At 41.6% G+C, this 25,591-nt stretch overlaps 3 protein-coding genes across 3 annotated transcripts in view; all 3 read right to left on the bottom strand.

Annotated features, from left to right (window-relative positions):
* Positions 1-25,591, bottom strand: part of LOC140120742 (uncharacterized) — a 363,359-nt gene that overhangs the window by 267,504 nt on the left and 70,264 nt on the right. The window lies entirely within an intron of this gene.
* On the bottom strand, positions 3,366-4,280 carry LOC140122960 (taste receptor type 2 member 9-like). Its single transcript, XM_072144206.1, has one exon. It carries the CDS (start codon positions 4,278-4,280, stop codon positions 3,366-3,368), a length of 915 nt encoding a protein of 304 aa, XP_072000307.1.
* Positions 17,681-18,586, bottom strand: LOC140122961 (taste receptor type 2 member 39-like). Its single transcript, XM_072144207.1, has one exon. It carries the CDS (start codon positions 18,584-18,586, stop codon positions 17,681-17,683), a length of 906 nt encoding a protein of 301 aa, XP_072000308.1.

A 25,591-nucleotide genomic window follows, 5' to 3' on the forward strand; every position in this document is an offset into this window, starting at 1 on the left:
ACAGGGAGGAGGAGGAGATAAGCTGTGACATCATCTATTGCCAGTAGTGATGTAATGATGGGTCAGTGTTATCTATATAGAGGTCATTGTACAGGGAGGGGGAGGAGATAAGCTGTGACATCATCTATTGTCAGTAGTGATGTAATGATGGGTCAGTGTTATCTATATAGAGGTCATTGTACAGGGAGGGGGAGGAGATAAGCTGTGACATCATCTATTGTCAGTAGTGATGTAATGATGGGTCAGTGTTATCTATATAGAGGTCATTGTAAAGGGAGGGGGAGGAGATAAGCTGTGACATCATGTATTGTCAGTAATGATGTAATGATGGGTCAGTGTTATCTATATAGAGGTCATTGTACAGGGAGGGGGAGGAGATAAGCTGTGACATCATCTATTGTCAGTAGTGATGTAATGATGGGTCAGTGTTATCTATATAGAGGTCAGTGTACAGGGAGGAGGAGGAGATTAGCTGTGACATCATCTATTGCCAGTAGTGATGTAATGATGGGTCAATGTTATCTATATAGAAGTCATTGTACAGGGAGGGGGAGGAGATAAGCTGTGACATCATCTATTGTCAGTAGTGATGTAATGATGGGTCGGTGTTATTTATATAGAGGTCATTGTACAGGGGGAGGGGATAAGCTGTGACATCATCTATTGTCAGTAGTGATGTAATGATGGGTCAGTGATATCTATATAGAGGTCATTGTACAAAGAGAAGGTATAAATAAGCTGTGATATCATTTATTGCCAGTAGTGATGTAATGATGGGTCAGTGTTATCTATGTAGAGGTCATTGTACAGAGGGAGGAGATAAGCTGTGACATCATCTATTGCCAGTAGTGATGTAATGATGGGTCAGTGTTATGTATGTAGAGGTCATTGTACAGGGAGGAGGACGAGATAAGCTGTGACATCATCTATTGTCAGTAGTGATGTAATGATGGGTCAGTGTTATCTATATAGAGGTCATTGTACAGGGAGGGGGAGGAGATAAGCTGTGATATCATCTATTGTCAGTAGTGATGTAATGATGGGTCAGTGTTATCTATATAGAGGTCATTGTACAGGGAGGGGGGAGTAGATAAGCTGTGACATCATCTATTGTCAGTAGTGATGTAATGATGGGTCGGTGTTATCTATATAAAGGGCAATGTACAGGGAGGGGGAGGAGATAAGCTGTGACATCATCTATTGTCAGTAGTGATGTAATGATGGGTCGGTGTTATCTATATAAAGGGCAATGTACAGGGAGGGGGAGGAGATAAGCTGTGACATCATCTTTTGTCAATAGTGATGTAATGATGGGTCAGTGTTATCTATATAAAGGACATTGTACAGGGAGGGGGAGAAGATAAGCTGTGACATCATCTATTGTCAGTAGTGATGTAATGATGGGTCAGTGTTATCTATATAGAGGTCATTGTACAGGGACGGGGAGGAGATAAGCTGTGACATCATCTATAGTCAGTAGTGATGTAATGATGGGTCAGTGTTATCTATATAGAGGTCATTGTACAGGGAGGGGAGGAGATAAGCTGTGATATCATGTATTGTCAGTAATGATGTAATGATGGGTCAGTGTTATCTATATAGAGGACATTGTACAGGGAGGGGGGAGGGGATAAACTGTGACATCATCTATTGTCAGTAGTGATGTAATGATGGGTCAGTGTTATCTTTATAGAGGTCAATGTACAGGGAGGGGGGAGGAGATAAGCTGTGACATCATCTATTGTCAGTAGTGATGTAATGATGGGTCAGTGTTATCTATATAGAGGTCATTGTACAGGGAGGGGGAGGAGATAAGCTGTGACATCGTCTATTGTCAGTAGTGATGTAATGATGGGTCAGTGTTATCTATATAGAGGTCAGTGTACAGGGAGGAGGAGGAGATTAGCTGTGACATCATCTATTGCCAGTAGTGATGTAATGATGGGTCAATGTTATCTATATAGAAGTCATTGTACAGGGAGGGGGGAGGAGATAAGCTGTGATATCATCTATTGTCAGTAGTGATGTAATGATGGGTCAGTGTTATCTTTATAGAGGTCATTGTACAGGGAGGGGGAGGAGATAAGCTGTGACATCATCTATTGTCAGTAGTGATGTAATGATGGGTCAGTGTTATCTATATAGAGGTCATTGTACAGGGAGGGGGGAGTAGATAAGCTGTGACATCATCTATTGTCAGTAGTGATGTAATGATGGGTCGGTGTTATCTATATAAAGGGCAATGTACAGGGAGGGGGAGGAGATAAGCTGTGACATCATCTTTTGTCAATAGTGATGTAATGATGGGTCAGTGTTATCTATATAAAGGACATTGTACAGGGAGGGGGAGAAGATAAGCTGTGACATCATCTATTGTCAGTAGTGATGTAATGATGGGTCAGTGTTATCTATATAGAGGTCATTGTACAGGGACGGGGAGGAGATAAGCTGTGACATCATCTATAGTCAGTAGTGATGTAATGATGGGTCAGTGTTATCTATATAGAGGTCATTGTACAGGGAGGGGAGGAGATAAGCTGTGATATCATGTATTGTCAGTAATGATGTAATGATGGGTCAGTGTTATCTATATAGAGGTCATTGTACAGGGAGGGGGATGAGATAAGCTGTGACATCATCTATTGTCAGTAGTGATGTAATGGTGGGTCAGTGTTATCTATATAGAGGTCATTGTACAGGGAGGGGGAGGAGATAAGCTGTGATATCATCTATTGTCAGTAGTGATGTAATGATGGGTCAGTGTTATCTATATAGAGCTCATTGTACAGGGAGGGGGAGGAGATAAGCTGTGACTTCATCTATTCTCAGTAGTGATGTAATGGTGTTGTAATGAACAAAATTAAAGCTCCCCCGGAGATTTTGGACTCCGTTGATGACCATCACTTGTACTGACTGTTCAGTATTTGTCTACCCAGAATGTACCGAGGTTTCTGTCTATCATCATCAATCGATATGGATTTTATCTGCTTTCTGCCCTTAGTTGGATGGTCCTAGCAGCCTATTCACTGGATCCTTCGTGACCAGCCTGGGCAAACAATCTCAGGCAACAGGACTGTCCCGAAAGCTAGCATCCTTTAGTGTGCATTGCAGGGATATCTAGGCCCCTATATAGGGGTGAAAGAGTGAAATCTGATGGATAAACTTGTATGAAGCCATTTAGGTTTACAATTGGTAACTGTAGGTGATAAAGTAGGTTCAGAGTGGGCTTTTGTTCTGGACAAGGAAAGATGGAGGCCCAGTTTATTGTCTTCAAGCAGTTAGACATCAATGCTATGTCAAATGGATAAATTTAAACCACTGTACTAGAATCCTAACACTATTAGCTGTTTTGTCCCAGAATATGTCTAATCATTTCTTCTGATTAGACAGTTTTTCCCATGTCGGAGAATCCTGGAAAACCACTTCTTCAGTTTTGTTGTTGCGCAGATCATATATATGGAATGGAAGGTTGAAAGAGCAGTCAAAATAAAATTAAAAATAAAAATACTAAATAAGCAATGGTAATCCTGTACAAGGATGTTGATGGCTACATACATGGCACAGTTGATGACAGAGACAGTCGTATATTGCATTGTCCTGTAATAGACATCCAGAGACAAGGTGGATTGTTTATTGTGTTTCATCTGATTTACATGAAAACACAACGAGGTGATAAGAAGAAACCAGGACATGAAACATATGAAAAATGGAATCACATTAAACAGGACCAGTAGTATAACTCCAGCCTGGTCCAGATCAATATCAGTGGGAACCAAAAGTTGAGTTGAGTTTTGGGAGAATAATTTATAGTAGATTCCATTGTTTACTACGGATAAACCGATAGAAATTAGAAAAACGGCAAATATTACAGGCAAGATCCTTTTTGACAATTGTCCTCTGAGATATAATAGGAAGGCGTTGTGAAATTTGGAGACCTTCAGGTAGTAGACGACAGAGAGCAGAGTGGACAACCAGATGAAGGAATAGACAGCAGAGTCGTAACCAGCATCAATGAGAAAGGAGTATAGGAAATCTTCAATATTGCAGGATTTTTCCCAAAAAAGACTCAGCTGGATGTAGATCTGTAGGCTGATCTTGGAAATCACAATGGATATGATGACTTGGTCGGATATGGCCATGTTTCCTGTCTTCTTCCAGTCAATAACATAGACAGCTATGATAAATATATGAGTCATTAGTCCTACTGCAGAGATCATTTCTGTCCCCACAACAAGACTTAAACAAAGAAAGGGATGTTCCAGATCGAAATGTGCGGCCATGTCTCCAGAGCTACGAGAGGAAAGAAAGTGATAAAGTTACTGACTAAAACATTGTATGTAACCATGCAAATAATAATGCAAAAGTGTTCTCATGGCTAGAAATAAACAAAACATGACCATGTGCATAAAGAAAGACTTAATTAACTATTGATGGGAATCTTTCAGACCACTATTGATCCCCCAAGTGACCCCAAAAGCTGATGCACCTTATGATAGACAAACTATAGGCATAAAGTGAGACTTGTATGATGAGAAAACATTGGGGCAGATTTACTTACCCGGTCCATTCGTGATCCAGCGGCGCGTTCTCTGCGGTCCGGCCGGGATTCACTAAGTTATTTCCTCCGACGTCCACCAGGTGGCACTGCTGCGCTGAAGTTCTCCGAGGCCCGCCGGAATGCACTGAAGTTCACCAGCCTATACTTGGTGATTGGTGGTAAATGCCACGGTTTTTCCGAATCCGTCGGGTTTTAATTAGGCCACACACCCCATTTACGTCGCGTGCATGCCAGCCCCGATGCGCCACAATCCGATCGCGTGCGCCAAAATCCCGGGGAAATACAGGGAAAATCAGTGCAAATCGGAAATATTCGGGTAACACGTCGGGAAAACGCGAATCGGGCCCTTAGTAAATGACCCCCATTGTGTTTGAAGTCATATTGTAGTAGCCCCAAGTAGTCAACGGGGCTGGGGATCCAATTTATCTGGTCCTGTTTTGGTGGTGGTTTACAACACCTCGTGGGCATGACTAAAAAAATTAAAAATAGTTTTTAATTTGCAAGGCAGTGACAAGGACATAAGAAATTATCAGGGGAAACAAAAAGAAAAAGGGCTGCAGAAAAAAAGAGGTAGGTTGTCCAACCAGCTGAAAAACATAAGACACAAACTGGGTAGACAACTAGAAGACAAGCTGCGTCCCTCGCTACGTCACAGTGCAAAAAACAGAGATGAAGACAGAACAAACAAATACAGAAGAATAGTCTCCAGAGCCAGGTCACAACAAGTAGAGCAAATGCAGTACAAAACCGCAAGGCAAAAGAATATTCTGAATACAGGCCGAAGGTTAGGATGCCAGAATATGGAAATCAGAAAAACAAATCAAGATACCAGGAGATTGTTGAAAACACAGAATATTCCAAGTGTGGAGTACTTACCAATCAGAGCCAGTAACAAATTTTTACTTTATCTAGAAGGTGTTTGGAGAGGAAAACTGTCAATCACTTTGGGTCAACTACCAAAGAAGCAGAGCATTTATGCAGCAAGGCAGCACAGGAATAGCAAAGTGAACCACACTAAGCATCTCCTCAGCCGCAGAGAGGGGGACATTGGCACGGATATTACAGGGGCACCGTAGGTCCAAATCCATCATCCATTACAATGTACCCCAAAATATATTGGACAATAAACATTAGAGAGTTTCTACCTTTCCTCCTAATCTATAAATAAGACTACATTTTGCCATAAATCTACTCCGAACCCTTTCTGAAATTAGATTTTTTGATTCATACATAAAATGCAAGACCCTCTGGAAGCCAATTACTCCCCATGATGAGTAACGAGAGTTTTTGCATTTTTCTCTAAATTAACATTGCACGTTATATTTAGAAGAGAGACCGAAGCTGGTAACTGTTTCCAGTGAAGTTTTTTTTCAGGATACAATTGACACATGCAAATCGAAGCACTTACCTTGAGTATACTGTACACAGACTTCATGCAAAGTTAGTTTCAGCAGCGACATCCTGCACTTTGCATGGTTATTTGCATCATAAAGTCAAGTTGTTCATTTCTTAAGTGGCTTATTTGCAGAAATAACAAGTAACATAAGGTGTCAGGATACATTGAGGATGATCAGTAGACATGGCTAGGTCCACAGAGGATGAGTATGATGTGCAATGCCTAGCCGCAGCAGTACTCACCTTCTTCATAGGTCTAATAACCCAGTTGTTTATAGTCATGGTGAACATCATGGATTGGGTGAAAGGAAGACCCAAGACTCCCGTGGAGCAGATCCTCACCTCTCTTGGAATCTCAAGAATTTTCTTGCACTCCTTGTCTTTCATCGACGCCATGTGCGTTATTTTTCTCCGAGGCCTGGTGATGACTTCTAATTTGCAAATATTCTTCTACCTGAGTGTAAATTCTTCTAACTTATCCGATATCTGGTTAGGGACTCTGTTCTCCGTTATCTTCTGTATGAAGATCTGCAACTTCCAAAATACTTTCTTCTTGGCTCTCAAAACACTTATCTCCCGTAGAGTGGTCCATCTAATCATAGCCTTGGTCATCATGTCCACCTGTTTCATCTCCCTCTTCCTTATAACTGACCACATCATCACCTCAAACTTTTTGTCACAAAATTTCACTGGCAACGAAACCTATGTTCCTGAGTTGAGGCACATTTACATTTTTCTGACTTTGGGGAACAGCATGCCATTTCTTATCTACTGCTCCTCATCGATTCTTCTGATTGCCTCACTATGCCGCCACTTGTACAGGATGAAGAGCAATAGCAATGTGTCCACGAATCTCAGGTCCTACTATAAAGCAATACAATTCATGACTATATGTCTCATCAGCTTCGTGATAAGAATGGGCACCAATCTAGTCGTCTTACGTCTTTACTACTCTTTGGATATCTTATGGCTCTTCATTATCTGGAACTCTGTTGCAATCTTGAATTCCATCTACCTGATTTTCCGAACCAACAAATTGAGTACCAGGTTCTCAAAGGTTTTCTTCCTTATAGCCCATTGCATGTTATATGGGAGAGGTTCTGTTTCCAATGGTGGAGATCAAGAAGAGACAACTACTACTATGTGAAGTAAAGGTTACATAAAAAATAACCCAAAATATGATGTCACCTAAACTGTTAAAACTGTTAAAGGGGTTGTCCGAGTTTTGAAAAAAAAAACTATAGGTGGCCGGGAGCGGGCTGCTTAAAACAATAAAGATGCAGCGCTGCCCCGGCGGCCATGTTTGTTTACAGCGCTGGATACCGGAGGGCACCGGAAGGTAAGTACATCTTTATTGTTTTAAGCAGCCCGCTCCCGGGCCACCTATAGTTTTTTTTTGGAACTCTCGGACAACCCCTTTAATACATGTAACATAATAGAGACTTGTGGTCCACCATTCTCCTATTTGTATGGGGTCCTAGCAGTTGGACCTTCCTTGATCAGACATTTATATCCTTTCCTGTATATAGGGAACAAATGTTGTTAATGGGAAAAACACTTCCAATGGAGCTGAAATTCCAGACCCTCTATAGATGTGACACTAATTTTACAAAAAAGTAACCATTGGAAGATAACCAATAGTTCATTAGGAATCTTTATTGACTTAAAGTAACTGTAACATTAAACTACAATAAACCTAATCTGATAATGAAATGATTCCTTTATTGTTCAGTTACACATTGGGGCACATGTTTGTCTTGCCTTTTTCTAAAATTTTGGAGACTTTTTATTGTGCTTATTTGCAACCTTTTTTTGCGCCTAAAACTGTCTCCCTTCAGAGTTTGTCTTGTTTCCTGCAGTGTGACCAGAGGTATCACCTGAATCCAGATGTGAAGTCGCAAATTTTGGTGCAAATCGACGGATGCCCCTGACCAGGCCTAAAAATTAGCTTAGAATTAAATGCGACTTTTGTTTTAAAAAGTTGCAAATTCACTAAAGATCATACACCACATACACCACATATATCAATGAGGAAAAATTGGTAAGTTTAATCTGACCAGCAGAAAAGATTTAAATATATTTATAAAATGGTAATAATACAGAAAATAATACTACTCAAAACTCCTTAACCACTAAGTGCTCTGTACATGTATTAACTCCATGATTGCCGCCGGAGGCATTTAAAAGAAGGTGCCACGTTGGAGCCGCCATCTTTGTTGAGATTCTTGCTCCCCATGACGTCATTGGGGAATAGTGATTAGTTGCAAAGACAACCTCGGTATTTGTAAGACCCGCGGTTGTATGGCTTCTGCAGATTCGCAACTTTTGCAATTTGCCAGCGGCTCATTGTAAGGAATCCTATGTAAAAACTCCTTATACTGCAAAACAGTAGTATTGCAGTATATGGTAGGAATGTTTAGACAATCTAAGGTTAAAGTAGCCTAGAGGATCTTAAAAATAGTAACTGTGGGGTAACTGTGTGGGGCACATTACTGGGGGTAACTGTTTGGGTCACATCACTGGGGGTAACTGGGCAGGGCACATTACTGAGGGGGCTGTGTTGGGGACATTACTGGGGGAATTGTGTGGGGCAAATTACTGGGGGTAACTGTGTGGGGCACATTACAAGAAGCCCTAGCCTCTTAATGGATATATGCGCAAACTCCGCCAGATCGGACCTGTTGACCATTTTTGAACTGGCTTTTTTTTGTTACAGTATCCGGTTTCTGGGGGATTGTGCTACTGTTGCCCCCTGCCTGTCAGAAAACTGGTGGAGAAGGCATAATGAATCTCCCCACTGAGTCAGACATTTAAATACAATTTAAATAGGCCCCTGAGGAAGCGGTGCCACGCGACACGTGCATAGTGGTACATGACCTACATTCATAGGCATTATACTATTATGGGTAAGATAATAAAATAGTTTTAATGGTCATTACATAGCATGTAGCTTACTATTTAGTATGCAATTATAGTATTTTGAGGCACTAGCAATTTATAAATTATATGATCCATTCTTTATGCTCCCTAACTGCTATAATGTTTGGGAGCATGTGTTTTTGAGGCACGGTATTTATGAGACACAAGTATCTTAGGTTTAGAGACATTAGCACTTTATAGTCAATAGTGTATTTACTGATGATGCTCGTAGATAGATGTCTGGATCAGTGGTAGTGGATCCTCTGTACCACCGCGGACGATGATGTAAGCCAACATCTGGGACCGGAGTCTAAGTGCTACTGAGTTTTCACCAGAGCCCGCGGCAAAGCGGGTTGGACTTGTTGCGGAGAGGTACCACCAGGTCGTTCCACAGGCGTAACTCTGTCAGTGGTTGCGGCCAAGGCGGAGTACAGAATCGTCAGACAAAGTCGTGGTCGGGGACAGGCAGAAAGTCGAGACAGGCAGCACAGGAGCGGAGTCAATACTCGAACCAGGATCACAATGGGAATCCCGAAACACAGCAAAATGCATAAAACTGCTTTTTCAGTGGCAATAGACACAAAGAGCTGGCGGGGAATGCTGGGAGAGGCCGGCTTTTAGTTTCCTGGAAATAGTCAGCACCAATTAGAGGTGCGCTGGCCCTTTAAATCCTCGAGTGCCGATGCACGCGCCATAGGAGGCGGAGTGCCGGAGCATGAACACGGAAAGGTAAGGCACAGAGGGGAGGCTGGGTGACCTGCACAGAGAAGGGCACAGATGGGCCTGCGACCCGGAATGTGGGTCGTGGGGGCACCCATGACAATAGCCTAATACTATGAAGCGGTGTGATTTATATGGACATTTGGAAACATCAGATTTATGGTTTTTGTTTACTATTGTGGTATTTTTTTTAATATAACCTATCAATAAAGTTTATTGTTTTAAAGTATTGGGTTATTCTGGATATTTTTGGATCGATATGCACTCATGTTTTCTTATTGGTTTGGATTATTGATAAAGAGGGTTCAAATTATAGAATTTTTAAACAGGTAATTTGTGTATTGTGCTTGAAATTTTGTGTTTTGATTTAAATACATGTCCTACATTGACCTAATTTTAGCATTTTCAGAAGCTATCATGGTAAAATTGGAATGAAGGCATTGTTGATCACCAAACTGCTCTTGGATGTTTGGGAGAAGTTGCTCTTGGAGGACATTCTGGTCCCATTCCTTATTCATGGATGTGTTTTTAGGCAAGACTGTGAGAGAGCCAATTCCCTTGGCTGAGAAGCCGTCCCACACATGAATGGCTGCAGGAGGCTTTACAGGTGGCATGAGACAAGACTGGTGGTATCACTCACCTTGTCTTCTCCCAACAAGCTGTTTTCCAGATGGTCCAAACAATCGGAAAGGGGATTCATTAGAGAAAAATTTCCCCCAGTCCTCAGCAGTCCACTCCCTGCACCTCCTGCAGAATATCAGTCTGTCCCTGATATATTTTCTGGAGAGAAGTGGCTTCTTTGCTGCCCTCCTGGACACCAGACCTTGCTCCAAGAGTCTCCGCAGTCTCACAGTGCGTTCAGATGCCCTCACACCTGCCTGCTGCCATTCCTGAGCATACTCTGCACTGCTGGTAGCCTGATCCCAAAGGTGAAGCACTTTTAAGAGATGGTCCTGGTGCTTGCTGGTCCTTCTTGGGCCCATAGAGCCTTTTTGACAACAATGGAACCTCTCTCCTTGAATTCCTTGATGATGCGATAGATTGGTGACTGAGGTACAATCTTTCTCGCTGCGATACTCTTCCCTGTTAGGCCAGTTTTGTGCAGTGCAATGATGACTGCACGTGTTTCTTTAGAGATAACCATGGTTAACAGAAGAGAAACAATGGTGCCAAGCACCAGCCTCCCTGTAAAGTGTCCAGTGGTGTGATTCTTACTTAATCATGACAGATTGATCCCCAGCCCTGTCCTCATCAGCCCCGGCACCTGTGTTACTGGAGACATCACTGACACCATGGCAGCTGCTCTGCCTAAGGCGCCTGCCATGAAGTTGAAATGTGTTTTGGGGGAAAGTTCATTTTCTAGGCAAATATTGACTTTGCAATTAATTGCTGATGACTCTTTATAACATTCTGGAGTATATGCAAATTGCCGTTATAAAACCTGCTGCAGGAGACTTTGTAAAAATTAACATTTGTATCATTCTCAAAACTTTTGGCCATGACTGTAGAGTAGTAGTTTTCCATCATTTGCACTTGTGGGAAGCTTCTCTATGTTTTGCATTATACTTTGTATTAGCTTCAATCACAACAAAATAAAGTAACCACTCGATGACCAAATATCCCAGAACCAGTTCCCTCATCATGGCTCCTGTGACTGTGGCAATAATCATTGCCTTTATTACAGGATTATTGATACATTTATTCATTGCAGCCACAATCATCATCCAATGGCTTCATGGAAAGCCCATAACCCCGATTGACCAAGTTCTCACTTCTCTTGGGGTCTCTCGGATGTTTCTCCAGTTCTTTTCATTGATGGATGTGTTGTTATCTACATCCTACCTGGACTTGGGTGTCACGACACTTTCTGTGATTGACAGCCTGTTTGTGTTCTTCAATTATTCCAGTATCTGGTTCGCCACGCTGTTCGCTGTTGTCTTCTGCCTGAAAGTTGTCAACATCGGTCATAGATTATTTGTACAAATAAACGGCATTGTATCAGGAAGAATTGTCCCTCTGATCATCTTGTCATTGGTGGTGTCCATTAGCTACACTATGATGTATCTATTCCTTGTACCCAGTGTTGAAGCCACCAATATTGGGGTCAGGAATGGGACAAACTTTCATGTATCTCCAATCCGAGTCCAGTATATCATGTTGTTTCTTCTAGGGAACTTTGCCCCTTTATGTATCTACTGCGTTTCCTTCACCCTCCTCATCGCTTTCTTATATCTGCATATAAAGAAGATGAGAACCAATGATAACTCCGCACATTTCCATCTGGATGGTTATTATATGGCTACAAACTCCATGGCCTTTTGTTTTCTATGTTATGTTTTTACTTTTGTTAGTAATATGCTTTGTTACTTTTTTATGCTTCAGGTCACATGGATGCATGTGGTGCTGAATGTGTTCCCCATTGCTCACTCCATATTTCTAATTTCTAAAACTAATTATCTCAGACAATATTTCACTCTTCTGTATAACAGCAATGTCCGCTGCGTGATACCGAGAAGAGCGGCGTCTTCAGAAGATGTTGTGGTCACAGCCACATAATAATCATAAAAAATGTGTTTAAAAATGGAGTATATGCAAACAATAGTCCTTAATAGTAAAAAGTGGGTTATCCAGGAATACTGGAAAACATTTGTGGGTGGGGGCAAATAAAAAAATCAAACGTGATTATATACCAGGGTTTCTACGTCTGTTTTCTGGCCTAATTGCTGAATTCCTTGTGCAACACTAGAAATTTCAATTATTTTCTGCTTTATGGCACTTTTTCGCAAAGGGGCGGGAAGGGATGTGATGGGGGTGTGGCTGGTGGTAGAGTGGGCCGACACACTTACCTAGTGCCAATTAAAGACTGAATGGCCGCAAGATAAAGTGCAGCTCTATGCCAGATAGGAGACTTGTGTAACCACCCACCAGATACATCAGGAGGCCTCCTGAAATATCTAAAGCGTCAGAGGGGTGGGGGGATGGGAGGAATTTTATATGCTTGATACAGACCACTTTATTGGTGAAAACTTTGCATGGTAATTAAAGATAGCAGATTGTTCCTCTAATCTCGTGCTATGCTGCACTCTTCTCCTTCAAAAATTCAAACTTTATATGCACAGGGGTGCACCAGCCATGAGGCGAGTTAAGCCTCTGGCCTCAGGCAGCATCACCTGCACCGAGATCACAATCATCATTTGCTACAAAGCAGAACCTGACTCTTAAAAATAAAACTTAATCATAGTGTCTCTTAAAACCCAGGGTCAGTATGGGTGTTAGTCATGGCATGATATAAGCCTGATATATTACTAGTGAATGGGGTTCTGGGGGCGCCATTTTATAGCTTGCCTCAGGCAGCAGAGAGTTTAGGTTCACCACTGCAAATACTGAAATACCAGTATGTGGGAAATTACCACTAAAGTTTCCTTACCCTGCTCAGAAGTGCCAGGGGCCCACTGGGTCCTCCTCGAAGGTCCTATGACAGTACATAGTCTCATTCTACATTTACTACCTACACAGTCTTACACAGCAGATTCATCATCCAGCAACAGGTAGTGAGAAAGCTGGCACCGGACAAGAGTGTCTGGATTTCAAATAAAAGCTCTTGAAATGTTTAATTGTAAATAAATATGAAAAATCAATCAAAAAGTATATTTGAAATAAAAACCCAATGTTTTGTTTGGAAGAACACTGGCATTCTTGTTTTTTTCAGCCAGCAACTGGAAAACACCTAATCTTCATTTTGGTTCTACAATCAGGGCCCTGGATTTTTAAGATATTATCAGGTGCAACACTAAAAAATTCTTGTGCAGCTAACTTTGCTAGGTGGGTGGAAAAGTTGTAAATTTAGGCGCAAATATTACAAATGTGCCAAAAAAAAGTTGCAAAAATTAGAGAAAAAAGAGAAAATTCAAAGATACCGTATATACTCAAGCTAAAGCCATGGGCCCTTATTTTACAACCAAAAACTGGGGAAATCTATTGACTTGAGTATAAGCTGAGGGTGGGAAATGCATTGGTCATAGCCTCCCAGTATTCAGCCAGCAAGTCCCCTGTAGTATATAGCCAGCCAGCCCCCTGTAGTATATAGCCAGCCCCCAGTAGTATATAGCCTGCCAGCCCCTGTAGTATATAGCCTGCCAGCTCCCTTTAGTATACAGCCAGCCAGCCAGCCACCAGTAGTATATAGCCAGCCCACTTTAGTAGCCAGTCAGCCCCATTTAGTAGCCACCCCTTTAGTAGCCATCCAGCCCCCTTTAGTAGCCGGCAAGCCCCATTTAGTAGCTGGCCTGCCTCCTTTACTATCCAGCCCCCTTTAGTAGCAAGCAAGGCCCCATTCCAGCACATAAAATTAAACTTACATACTCACCTTCTGATGGCCCCTGATGCCATCAGAAAAAAAGTTTCCTTTTTTATTGACTTGTGTATAAGCTGAGGTGAGGATTTTCAGCACATTTTTGTTATTAGGAAACATGTAGATGGAAGGTTTAAGTAGATTACTGTGAATTGGGGGAACCCGAATTATTATACACTCGCTGGACAAGCAGTAGGTACAATCACTGGGACTGTAATACAGAAAGAATGAAGAAGAGTTTCATCCCATTTTCTAGTAGACTGTACAGTGAGGGTAATACTTATAGGTAGCTATTCTTAGTGTTTATGAATAAATTATTATGGGGTACAGTTATTTTTAAGGATTTTTTAAATTATTATTAATGTTTTTATGTTTTATGAGACTATCTCTACAGTTGTGAATGTTTGTCTTATCTACTGTATTGTTTTTATTGTTTTGTTTTTATGGAGTAGCATGTAACAACTGCATTTCCTCCTGGAGGACAATAAAGTTATTATTATTATTATAAATAAATTAATAGATACCGATATGATCTCAAAAATAAAACTTTTTGGGGAAGCCATTTTCGGTGTTTTTTTGGCTCTTCACAACTCGGCTCGTACCCAACTTTGACAGTTTGGGTCCCCAGAATCCGACCCTAGATTTTATTAAAAGCCTGGGTTCAGCTCAACAATACCCGTTGGCAATGGTTAAATGTGAACTATTTAAATGCTGCCGGCAAAGTTTCTGGTAACATTTAAATTCATATTGCACGTGCGTACCACCATGGGGAAGACCACCATTTCAGGGGGGTCCCTGTCCTGGGTCATTACAGGAACCTGGGCCGGAACAGGGTTTATAAGTTTGGAACCTCTCATCCCTATTGTAAAAGTTATCAAGTAGATCCTGAGGACCTTAAAGGGGCTGTCCACTTTAAGCACAGTCCATCAAAAAAATGATATTATTTGTGTAATAAAAAGTTATAAAATGTTCAAATATACTTTCTGTATCAATTCTTCTCAATTCTTCATGGATTCCAAGATCTCTGCTTGCTTTCACGAAACAGGAAGCTTCATTGTTTACTTCTATGGTCATGTGATGCCATACTGGTGCAATGCTAGGTAGCATCACACAGAGTAAACAAAGTTGTGTGATGCCCCTTGGGGAGATTTTTATCCACAGGAAGTAAACAATGAAGCTTTCTTTAGAATGACAGCAAGAAGAGACCTAGAAAACAGGGAGGAATTGATACAGAAAGTAAACAGGAAAATTTTATAACTTTTCATTACACAAACAATATCAATTATTTGCTGGAATGTGTTTAAAGTGACAATCCCTTTAAGTAAATTTGTATAGGTTTGGAGGTTTCACCTTTATGCTCACACCCGTCGTCAACTTTTTCTTGACTGATGCAAATAGACGACTGACTCAAAGAACATTCAAAAATGTTATCGGTCATCCGTCACGTTCCAGGCAGGGACACGATTTTAGATGATAAGATTTGCTTAATGAAAAACGATTTACCTTTAGATTTGATTTTTATGCAAATGTTCTGCTCATGATGAAGTCCGAGGGAACTTTCCAGAGAGAAACCTATTAGCAATCCCTCATTTCTGCTTTAGGTTTCATGGATTCTTTTAATCTTAATGCCTTCACTGGTCTTCAAACGCAGGGATGTGGTCCCACTCCTTACCACTCCTTACCATTCCATACCACCCCTTACCATCCCTTATCACCCCTTAACATCCCATACTACCCCTTACAATCCCTTATCACCCCTTAACATCAGATACCACCCCTTACGATCCCTTACCATCCCTTACCATGCCATAACACCCCTTTCCACCCCTTACCATCTCACACCATCCCATACCATACTTCACCACCCCTTACCACCCCTTACCATCCATTACCGTCCCTTACCATCCCTTACTATCCATTACCGTCCCTTACCATCCCTTTCCACCCCTTACTGTCCCTTACCACCCCTCACCATCCCATACAATCCCTTACTATCCCTTACCACATTTCTCCATCCCTTACCACCCCTTACCATCCATTACTACCCTTTATGATCCCTTACCATCCCTTACCACCCCTTACCATCCCATACCACCCCTTACCATCCCTTATCACCCCTTACCATCCCATACCACCACTTACCATCCCTTATCACCCCTTACCATCCCAAACCACCCCTTACCCCCTTACCATCCATTACCACCCCTTACTATGCCATACCACCCCTTACCACCCTTTACTATCCCTTACCATCCCCTACCATCCCTTACCATCCCTTACTACCTCTTACAAAAGGAGAGACATCCCCCTAACTTCACCATCACAACCCCCCCCCAATTAACATATTTCATGTCCTTGGCCTAACTCTGTTGACCCTTTAGACTTCACTAAATGCTGTATTACCAAACTTTGTAAATCATATTTGTTTACAATATCAGCTACTTTTGCACCTCTACTATATATTTTATTTATATCTGCTTCTCATCTACTGTTAAAACCAAATAAAAAATATCTTTAAAAAAACATGTCTACCATTACCACCAATCCCATTCCCTCCCCAATAAAAAGGCGATTACCGTATTGCTACTTTGCAGTCCTATTCACCATTTTTTATTTCTGTACAGGTTTAGTAGCTACAGTTGACCAAATGGGACCAACCGCAACACTAAAACGTCATAGACGCATGGTGTCTTGTTAAGATTTTTTCAAATTTTTTTTTAAAAATACGTCCCCAAATGCAAATGTATGTAGGAAGAAGGATACTACTGTGCAAGTGAAAGGTACTGTACTTTATAGAAGAAGGTCATTCTATGCTCTGATGATATTATACAGCATTAAGGACACCTAAAAAAGACACTAATGTCACTAAGCAGTAATGTTTTCATTGCATGTATAAAACTTTATTAAAGTAAGACATTACACACACAACAAACACTAGAATACAGGATTAGTTTACAAAGAAAAAAGGATTATACAGGCGGTCCCCTACTTTGGGACACCTGACTTACAGATGACCCCTAGTTACAGACGAACCCTTCTGGTACATGTGGGAGAGTTGTCAGGAATGAGTCCATGTCAGGGCAGGGGGCTGTATGAAAGTTGTTGATGAAGTAGTACATCAAGACAGAAAACACTAGTCAAAGACAATCCGAGGTCAACACAGGATAGCAAGAAAACAATATCAAGCTTAAAAATACATTTGTGAGCCTCCATCATGCCTTCCCATTGTTTAAAGCTTAAAAAGTCTACCTCAGAAGTATGGTGGAAGCCACCTCTCCGTACATGAAGCCCTAAACAGAGCAGAACTGGAAACAAAGCAGAACTCGTAAGACTTTCCATTAACCTTAGTTTCCATATTTAGTTTTCCTGATGCTCTTCTATAACACAGATTTGAACTGGGACTAAAAAATGCAATACCCCAAATTAGAGCTCGAAACAAAAAACAGCTGTAAAAGCCTAGTAGCAAATAACCCTCATAGGGACTAGAATAATAGGATATGAAGGTTCACAGCATAGTACATTGGAGTTATTTGCTTTCGATTTATGTTTCTTATTACCCCTCATCCTATCCCTTCTTGCCCTTCCCTATGAATATATCTCCAGGTCCTCTCAGGGCGTCCACATGTAATGGAGTTATTTAGATAAATAATAAATAATTAAGACATTTAGTTTTTAATTGTTTAGTTGGTCTTCGGATAAACCTATTATTTGTGTGGTACATTGTTTTTTTTTTTTTGTTATTTCCTGCATTCCTTTACCTGACAAAGGAACCTCATGGCCGCCTTCCTTAGCTTTGCATTTCCTGCAATAAGTACAAGTGAATGGAAAACGGGATATGCAATTACAAATAGGAAAAGTGACGCATTGTTGTATGTATCGGAGACATCAAAGCGATGGAGAACAGAAACGACCAAGTTCAGGACAGTCATGAGCTCCAGTAGCATCACGGAGTGAATGGCTGCATGGTGGGCGTTCATACGAGGGGGGGTGAGGCTGGAGGCATTGCTACTGATGTGTCTCATGTGAACCAAAATAGTTTGAATTAAGAAAAAAGTTGATATGCTCACAATAATAAACGGTATAAAGTGCCCAAAGATGTAGGAGGGGATTGCGAATTCCAGATAAGGCTCCTCACTCTGGTTATGGTCCATGTTGCTATAAGGAATCATTATATCCAGGTCACTGCTAAAATTATAAGCGAACAGGAAACCAGAAACCAAAGATATGAAGATGGAAGATAGAATCATATATGGAACCAGTTCCGACAGCCTCAATTTGATACGAATGAGAATGTTGGATTTAAAGATGGCGACCTTCACGTAGTAAAGAACACTGAGCCACATCGAAAACCAGAGACTGGAAAAGTCAAGGAATAAGCAAATAGTATTGAGTGTCCAATTAAGGACCTTGATTTGATAAACATTGAGGCTGAAGAATCGATTGATGATGTTGAAGACATACAAACACATGGTCAAAAAGCGGGAGAGTCCTAGACCCAAGAACAGTTTATCCAATGGCTTCATCTTCTGACATTCCCACCAGTCGAGTATCTTGATTGTCGTGATGAATCCATTTATCAACAAACCTCCAAAAATCTCGACCAGGATTATGCAGTCAAGCGCAATAACGTCTACTGAGGACATCTTGCTGTTAGAAGTTCTTCTCTGCTCTTCACTGTGTCGTTATGAGATATTTCAGACTAGGCTTATTCAATGCAAGCAATCATTCTTTACAATGCAAATCAGGACCTCGCATCAAACAAGGGTTGAAGGGTTCAACCAAAGTTAATTTTTCTGAGAAGAACCTGATTTCAGAAGATTCTGATATTCAATGCAAACAAAACATTTGGATGTAGGTCTCTGTGTGAATTAACTCATTTACTATAAGACCTACTCCAGAAAGTGCTGGGACAAATCTAGAAGCTCTACAGTTCTTATAATATGGGACGTCCCAAGTGGAGCCAGTGCCAGAAGCTCGGGTCTCAGCTGTATTTTGCAGTTGACACCCTCTTCTAACACCCATGCAACAGTGAAGAATAGCCCCCCAAAAACTAAAACAATTTCAAAAGTGCTAAAAACTTCCCATAATATATGATTTTTCACTAAAAGCGATGAAAATAATACCACTTATAAACAACTCTTTTCGCAAAAATAATCCCTCATCCAGCTCAAATACAGAAGTTGGCAAAACTAAAACAAAATTATTTTTCTCCAATATTGTATTTGAGGTGTTGCCGTAATTGTAGTGAACCCAAAGATAAAGAAAACTTGATGCTTTTCTTTATGCCCACCTTGAAATAGTCAATAAAATCTCATGGATAATCTCTATGAAACACAATTCAGTCCGACGCCCCCCACAACTCTCAAGCATGAAGAAAATGCAGCGGAAAAAAATGCATTCTGCCGGAGAAGTGCAGGGGGCGCCAGATTCATGAAGAATGCGGCACATTTAGGCCCCTTCCACACTCGTGTTGCAGATCACGTCAGAGTCTGATCAGGGTGCGATCAGGGTTTGGTCAGTGAAAAACGCACATTTTGCATCAGAGAGCAATCAGTTTTCAGTCAGAGTTTGTTCAGTGTCTCAGTTTTTCACGCGTGTTTTCAATGCAATTTCAATGCGTTTCAATGGACTCAGGACTGAGCTCTATCTTTTCTATGGCAATTCATGCGTGAAAAACGCATTGCACTTGCAAGTGTCTCAGACTGCAATGCGTTTTTGATGCATCTCCATAGACTTGTTTTTCACACGCGTGACTTGCAAAAGTAGAGCATGTCGAGAATTAAAATGCGCGTGTGTGCGTGAAAAAAAATGCAAGTCTGAAAAGACCCATTGGTTACAATGGGTCAGAATGCAATGCAAGTTCTGCGCATGAAAACGCGCGTGAAAAACGCAAGTGTGAAAGGGGCCTTACTTACCCTGTCCCTGGAGCTCACAGAAAGTTCTTTGTCCAACCGGAATGCACTGTGCCGTGAACAACGAAGATCGTGCGCCGATATCCTGCATGTGTTGCTTCCCCGCTCCGGTCTGACGGAGTTCACCATCTTTTTAGTGGTGAATCTAAGTGCTAGAGCTTGCAACACAATTTTAAAGTTAAATTCCGTGCTCAGTTCGAATCATCGGACTGCCCGATGGCACGTCACCTAATTTGTGTCGCATGAAAGCAGTGCAGCTGTGCCAAAAAAAGGATCATGTGCGCCACAATCCCAGAGCACACACTTCTTAAATATCACTCCAAAAAGGTGAACAGTCTAACAAAAGTGCAGCGCACAACCCTTAGTAAATGCGCCCCAATGTGTAAAATCTGTTGCACACTGCACCCCCTACAGGCAAACTGCACATAGTGCATAGCGGTCTTTGTGACAATTGGATTTTAAAAATGTTGGGCTGTCATAAAAACCAGGATTAACAATAAAGCTTCAATGCAGACACATTTTATAACTCCTACAGCTGATCATTGTAAAGTACAGTCAATTACCAACATCCAGAGGTCCATTTGTAACTAGGGGTCATCTGTAAGTCGGATGTCCTTAAGTAGGGGACCGCCTGTAAATCGTAATTAGTTCACTTACTTTAAATGTTTAACATTTTGCACAAAAACCTGCTGAGAATTGAAAGTTTGGGCTGCTCTTTTTTATCATTTATACATTTTTGCTTTCACTCATTTGTTTTGTGGTCTGATTACATTTATATTACATTTTAGTAAATTTCAGGGTGCGGTCACACGTGGCAATGTGATATTAGATTACATGTTACCAAGCATTTGGATGGTTAGAAAGTGTGTTTTCTTCATTGGGGAAGTGGAAACAACTGGGAAAATGTTAACACGGGTGCTTACCGATCCAGCAATGAAAATTTTTTTTTTTAAATCAGCCAAAAGCGCGGTGACATGGAGAATGCCCTTGTTTCTGTAATGCATTTAAAATTGCAAATGTGTCACTGCACCCTCATCTCCGTGGGATGTGACTAGAGGGCTTAAAAATGCAGGTCATGGCCTTAAATGCAATGTCCAATTTACAATAGTGCCCTCTCCTTATATTACCCCCTCACATGACTTGTGTTTATGTAGATTTGAGACATTTGCAACAAAAAAAACTAAACTAAACTGTCAGAAAAGGAAAAGGAAAAATGTGTCACAAGAAAAAGACATGGTGATACATATGATGTAAAAAAGTCACTATTATTACAAAAAAAAAACAAAAAAAAATTATACATGTCCCCCAATGTTTTTCTGTGAGTAATGTCCGGCTTGTGTTGTATAAAGGAGATTTATCAGAGATTTATCAGAAGTGTCTTAGGTAAGGTCGATCCGGTGGCAGGTTCATCTAATAAATATTATCAGAGCCCTTTTTAGGGCTAATCTTTTAGTGCCCACTAAGTTTTTAAATGTTTTATAACCGAGCCGGAAGCTTCAGCTCCGGATACTCCACCCAGTAACCTCTTTCGATCCTCCGACTATGAGATCTTCAGCGTGCAGCTCCTGGTAGTTGCACACACTTGTCTGTGCTCTGCATAGACTCTCTATGCAGGGCAGGTGACTGCGCATACTCTGCTCCAAAGCCGGAACTACTGTGCATGCGCAGTAGCTCCGGAACCAAGTACACGAAGCCTCCAGCATGAGCGCGTACAAGTGTGTGCAGCTACCAGGAGCTAAGCTCCGAAGATATAATAGGTGGATCAAAGAGGATACTAGGGCATGGAGTAGCTGCGTCTTGTCGCTTCAGCTCCGGCCACTCCACGCCCCAGTAGCCTCTTTCACATGTTTGCATATTAGGGTAAGAAAACATTTCAAAACTTAGCGGGCACTGAAGGATTTGCCCTAAAAAGGGCTCCGATGATATTTATTAGATGAACCAGCCACCGGATCTACCAATTAAGGTCGAGATGGTAGGTTTATATTTGTAAATATCAGTGGGAACATGAAAACTGAGCTCTGATTGGTTTCCATGGGCAAATAGCACAGTTCTGCTCTCAGACACTTCTGATAAATTTCCCCCTACAAATCCCTAATATGATATCATTTGTTTTCCAGCATGAAATATAGATGTAGGGACGTTTTTATTTATCTGCTAATTGTGGTTTATTTTTCCAGATGCAAATGTTTGTGGCAGAGACGTCTATTTCTGTTTTAGAGCAACAAATGCAAAACTTCCCATTTTACTATTAAGAATTTCCCTGCCTCTCACCTGCCCCGACTTGTGATTACAGCAGAGGACATCCAGCACTGCCCATGGGTTTATTACAGAACATTTCTAAAGTAATTGACAATGGGGGTCATTTACTAAGGGCCCGAATCGCTATTTTTCGTCGGGTTTCCCGAAAATTACCGTTTTGTGCTGAATTGCCACAGGTTTTTGGCACACGCGATCAGATTGTGGCGCATCGGTGCTGGCTTGCATGTGACGGAAATGGGTGGCGTGGCCGTCGGAAAACCCAACGGATTCGGAAATAACGTGGAATTTTTAAAAAAAATGTGTTGCTTGACACGCACTTACCTGCACCAGGAATAGGATAGTGAACTCCGGCGAATTCCGGCGGACTTCAGCGCAGCAGTGACACAGCCTCTGGCCACCAAAATCTGTGCAGTGGATGAAGTTAAAAAGGTTTTTTCCATTGTATAATGGTGACATTGAGGACACTTCAGTTTAGCTATAACCCAGTGTATCCTGAGGATATGTTATCAGTAACATACTGGAGCTGGAGAGGGTTCAATGTAGAGCCACAAAACTGATAAGTGGTATGGAGGGTCTCAGTTATGAGGAAAGATTAAAACAACTGGATTTATTTAGTCTGGAAAAGAGACGACTACGAGGGGACATGATTAATTTATATAAATATATGAATGGTCCATACAGAAAATATGGTGGTAGGTTGTTTCAGATTAAATCAAATCAAAAGACGAGGGGGCACTGTCTCCTTCTGGAGGAAACAAGGTTTAATCACCGGAGGCGACAGGGCTTTTTTACTATGAGAACTGTCAATCTGTGGAATAGCCGAGCTCAGGCGCTGGTCACAGCAGGGACAGCAGAGAGCTTCAAGAAGGGTCTAGATGCCTTTTTACACCTAAATAACATTGATTGTTATGTTATATAGAATTGTTTCCCCTAAATCCCTTCCTCATCCAATCCCTTCCCTTCCTTGGTTGAACTTGATGGACAAGTGTCTTTTTTCAACTGTATAATTTATGATAGAATAAAACATCTAAAAGGAAAGGAGTCTTGCTGGAGTATGGTGCCCATAGGTGGCCTATCACATGCCATCATCAAAATCATCAAAATCAAGCATGAATTAACCAGGGGCACCTACTCATAGATTTCTTATCCATGGCCTCCTTCCTTAAAATTCCCCAAATAAACTTTTACTGTTGTAACCAGAACCAATGTGTGCTGTAGCCGTTACAGTGAGCAGGAACATGTCTCCCCTTACCTGTGCACCTCAGCACTTCCCGCTACCTAGTTAATGTTTCTAACTACAGCAGGGGAAGTTTTAGCACACAGTGGGAGGTGGGGATGCTCCTGCAAAGTGTAAGCTGCACCATGGAGGGGCCCCACAGGCTCATTTGCATAACTTTAAAAAGTTGATTTTAGAAGGGAGGAGGTGATGGATAACCAACATAAGATAACATTATTAAAGTCCCGGTGCCTGGATCTATGAGTAATGTCCCTGGTTTATCAGGATGGATTTTAATGGTAGATTTCCTGAAATAACGTTGTATAGACCTGTCATACTTGACACATTTCAAGCCCACAAATGGAAACCAATGATGTAAATAAACCACAGATTATATATAGTTATTTACCTCCACAGATTTTATTATAAAAAGTAGATACAGGCGGTCCCATACTTAAGGACACCCGACTTACAGACAACCCATCGTTACAGACGGACCCCTCTGTCCCCTGTGACCTCTCTGGATGTTACTATAGTCCCAGACTGCAATAATCAGCTGTAATGTGTCTGTAATGAAGCTTTATGGATTGTAATAAAAATCGTATTGAATATTAAATCTTTCCCGTGTCCTTTAATATGTTCTTCCAAAAATAGAAGGACTCAGGATAATTATTATAAAAAGTTGCGTTTATTGTCGTCGTCCAGGTTGCAGAATACAGAAAACTAGTGCAGATTATTAGTCATGTGGTAAAGTCAGTCAGTCCATGAAATTATGTTCTGGTGAAGGTTTCATCATCTTGTGTTGGTCTTTTCTTCCTTCATTCTTCATCTCCATCTTGTGTCCTTAAATCTCCTCCATATGTCAGCGTGTGAGCGCGAGCTTGGTGTGTGTGATATGCTCAATGTGCCATCCGCCTTGGACAGAGTCACTTATAAAGAGTACAGTCCTATAGAGTTACATTGTGAGCCAAACTCCTCCATTGGCCTTGTCCATAACCATATATGGTAACATTCCTTTATGACCAGCTAACACAGAGACCATTATATAGTAAAGCCATATGGATGTGGTTGGGGGAAGGTTGCTTCCTTCCATAGGTTTTTTACGTATACATCAAGAATGTCCACACAACTCAAGTACTGGCCATATATCATCCTGATCTTACACTCATGATTATTACACACTTACTCACCATTAGAGATGAGCGAACATACTCGTCCGAGCTTGATGCTGGTTGGAGCATTAGCGTACTCGAAACTGCTCGATGCTCGGACGAATACTTCGCCCGCTCGAGAAAAGGGCAGCTCCCGCCGTTTTGCTTTTTGGCGGCCAGAAACAGAGCCAATCACAAGCCAGGAGACTCTGCACTCCACCCAGCATGACGTGGTACCCTTACACGTCGATAGCAGTGGTTGGCTGGCCAGATCAGGTGACCCTGGGATAGACTAGCCGCTGCCCGCGCTGCTCGGATCATTCTGTGTCTGGATGCCGCTAGGGAGAGAGCTGCTGCTGGTCAGGGAAAGCGTTAGGGTGTTCTATTAGAATAGTGTTAGGCAAGAGTGATTCTACAAGAACCCAACAGCCCTTCTTAGGGCTACAATAACGTTATACTTTTTTTTTTTTTATTTGCAGCTAGTACCATATTGTGAGGAATTTGCAGGGGGACTTGCTACCGTTGTGTTTAGCTCTTAGTGACACACATATCCACCTCAAACACCAAAGTGGGAAAATTTATTAGGGGTTTGATTTCAATTAGGCACAGTCTGCCAGTTCCTTTTTTATTTTACGTTTATTTTTTTAATAACTCAGCGTCATCTCATCTGGCATAGTAGTGTGCTTTCATACTTGGCTAGAAAATAGCCATAGGAGAATCCAAACGGCTTACTTACGCCTACAGTAGCGTTATATATATTTTATTTCTGGTTGATCTGCTGGTGGCTGTCCTTGCTGCAGTGCATCTACTAGCAAATTGTGAGCAATTTGTAGTGAGACTTGCGACCACTGTGTTTTGCGCTTAGTGACGCACATATCCATCGCAAAGACCGAAGTGGGAAAATTTATTAGGGCTTGGATTTCAATTAGGCACAGTCTGCTCCTTCCCCTGTGTCAGCTGATAGTCAGCCCCCTACCCAGGACCCTGCCACAAAAACCCCATCGTCGCCTCCACGATCCTCCACAGCATCCACCAGCGTTCAGCTCTCCATACCCCAGACGCTGGAGCGGAAACGCAAATATAGTGCAACCCACCCGCACGCCCAAGCCC

Source organism: Engystomops pustulosus, chromosome 3 (genome assembly GCF_040894005.1).
Source record: "Engystomops pustulosus chromosome 3, aEngPut4.maternal, whole genome shotgun sequence".
Taxonomy (NCBI): Eukaryota; Metazoa; Chordata; class Amphibia; order Anura; family Leptodactylidae; genus Engystomops; species Engystomops pustulosus.